This window comes from Anthonomus grandis, chromosome 20 (assembly GCF_022605725.1).
Source record: "Anthonomus grandis grandis chromosome 20, icAntGran1.3, whole genome shotgun sequence".
Taxonomy (NCBI): domain Eukaryota; kingdom Metazoa; phylum Arthropoda; class Insecta; order Coleoptera; family Curculionidae; genus Anthonomus; species Anthonomus grandis.
In genome coordinates, this window is record NC_065565.1 from 2,631,852 (window position 1) to 2,634,759 (window position 2,908).

General features: G+C 34.6%; 1 protein-coding gene across 1 annotated transcript; it reads left to right on the forward strand.

The window, feature by feature from the left end:
- The first annotated feature begins 1,588 nt into the window (after window positions 1-1,588).
- LOC126747942 (putative nuclease HARBI1) lies at window positions 1,589-2,703 on the forward strand. Its single transcript, XM_050456921.1, has 2 exons — window positions 1,589-1,718; window positions 2,294-2,703. The coding sequence occupies exons 1-2, from the start codon at window positions 1,661-1,663 to the stop codon at window positions 2,701-2,703; spliced, it is 468 nt and encodes a 155-aa protein (XP_050312878.1). The 5' UTR covers window positions 1,589-1,660.
- The last annotated feature ends 205 nt before the right edge of the window (window positions 2,704-2,908 follow it).

A 2,908-nucleotide genomic window follows, 5' to 3' on the forward strand; every position in this document is an offset into this window, starting at 1 on the left:
TGGAGTAAAACCAACTGGGTCGTCTTTTAGGGCTGCTTTCACATCGTCATCAATTTTTTTGATAGAGAAGGCATTCCATTCTTCCAAGTTTTTATTGCTGGAGTTACTAAAATCTTGTCTATCAAAAGATACTGAAGGAGAATATATGACGTTTGTATTTGTAACATTGTAGTCTACTTCAATCGAGATGTCATTGTAGTGTTTTGAGTTTACTGCATTTTTACTTTCTGTTAGATGTAGCGGGTTTAATTTGAGTTCTGACAACCCTTCAGGTGGTGGAGTTCCAGTTGCGATTTCGTAAAATATAGCTTTATTTTTTGATGTAAGGGTATTAGACACTTCTTCAATATTAAAAAGTTTTATAATAGATATCTGGACGGCTATTCTGTAAAAGCGTGAAACAACATTCACACGAGAAGTGGGCGGAGCTCACTCGAAAATTACTAAAAGTTTATTCTGTAAACAGGGGAGCGCTCACATCGTGCGAAAAATGCGTGATCACACTTCTACTGCTAAGTTGTGAGGGAGAAGGGTATCCTAACCTAACTTCCGAGACAGGTGACAGAAAGACGCATGATCGATGAAAATCCAAAAAAAATAGCGTTGTTTTGTTTGTTGTTTGGTTTGTTGGTCCTGACTATAAAAAAATCGCTCCGATTATTATTATTGTGTATAATAATAACCATAATATGGATTTTGCTGAGCTGCTAATCGCTAATGAGGTAGGTATTATTAAGAGGTAACATTATTCTTTAATAATTTGCAGAAAATCACTATTCTGACTATTCTTATGGAACTTTTCTGTAACTAAATTTAAGGTATTGGGGAACCTCCGTGATGCTCTAGAAGATTTGGAAGGAGAAAGGCAAGTTTTCCAAAGGATTGATCCCTTTGCATCATTAACTGACCAAGCTTTTATAAAAAGATTCAGGGTAAACAAAGAACTTGCCCGTGATAAAATTGAAGTGGTAACTCCATATATGCAAGCTCCTATACGACGTTCAGGAATTACCATAGAGCGTAAAGTAAGAAAAACTATGTAGATTTGACTATGGAATATTGTATAAGAACAATACAATAATTAGATATGGTATCTATTTTAGGTTCTTATTGCCCTGAGATTTTTAGGCTATGGCTCGTACCAGGAGATTACTGGTGGCAATGCTTATGTTGCTGTAAGCCAGTCTACTGTAAGTCGGGCATTAACTGAATTTTGTTATGCAATGATGAGAGATGAAATATTTGGGCAATGGGTGCACTTTCCGAGAAACATGCAAGAAATGCAGCATTTAAGAAACCGGTAAGTAATTAGTTAGATTGGCTTAAAATTATGTTTGTATAAAATATTTGTTTTATCTTTATAGCTTTTATGAAAAATTTGGAGTGCCTGGTGTGGTTGGAGTTATTGATTGTACCCATGTGGCGATCGTAAGACCACCAAACAATGATCCTCTCCACCCAGAAAACATATATGTAAACAGAAAAAATTACCATTTAATTAACGTTCAACTAGTATGTATTCTTTAAGTAGTTATTTGCCGAATCTAATTATTTTGTTTAGAAATGTGATGAAGACTTGCGCATTATCAATGTCAATGCACGTTTTCCTGGAAGTACTCATGACTCTCACATCTGGCGCGAATCTAACATTTCGCATATTATGGAGAATTTGTATAGACAGGACGAAGAAAATCAGTTTATTTTATTGGGAGATTCCGGTAAGTATAATAATTCTTTAGATTAATAATAGTTGTCTGGATAGGCTTCATTTTAACTAGCAATCAAAAAGAATATTATTCAAGCTAGCTGTATGTTGATCCAGACTTCAGAGTTATATTTGATTTTAGTATTTTAATAAAAACATATAATTTTATAACTTTTATATACTATACCAGTGGTAGGACTCTCTATATATCAATATATATATAAATAATCTCTATATATGCGATTATCTCTTTTATAACCTTAAAAATTTTGTCGGTTTCAGTTGGGCTGACTTCGCTCTTAATGCAGGATAGGAACGAAGTTGTCCGATCGCGTTTTTAGGTTAACAAATAGAAAGTCGGACGTATAGAGAGATAATTGTACGGAGTTCTACCCCAGGCATTCTAGAACGCTAGAATTTAGATAAGTTTTTTAATTAAATTGGGTCCATGCTCAGATAAATTACTGATATTAATTAATCTAAGGGTCCATGAATGCTTTTTTAAGTTATACACATTACACACTATACTATATTATATGCGCTAACATTATATATAGGATATAGGTACATAACCTTTTTTCTTTTTAGGTTATGCATTACGCCCCTGGTTAATGACTCCATTGGAAGATCCGCCCATTCCAGATACACCGGCGGACCGTTTTCATCGTGCGGTTATGACTGCTAGGTGTTCAATTGAGAGGTGCAATGGGGTTCTCAAGAATAGGTGGCGGTGTTTATTAAAACACCGAACTCTTCATTACACACCTACTGTAGCAGCAAATATTATAAATACATGTGTAGTCTTACACAACATGTGTTTACATTATAACATCCCAGAACCAGAAAACGACGAAGAACTGCTTGTTGCTGATTTTGGGATGTATATGCCTCTAGGGCAGTTACAGGAAAACGAAGGCGGTTATGCTGGCAGGGTAAATCCAGATCTGCATGCTGCAAGAATATTGCAAAGAAGAATAATTCAAACCCACTTTCAATAAAAATATTGACGCTGGAAAGGTAAACTGTATAATACGCCATTTTTTTGCAAAATTCATATTATAACCGTTAGAATTGTTAAATTTTTCTGCATCGATCTAGCCAAGTCTTGTGTAATTTAAACCAACTGTTGCGACTCAGCACAACAATAAAAAATAGAAGGAAGAAATAGAAGGTTGTTGCTATGAATTGTTAATAATAATTTAA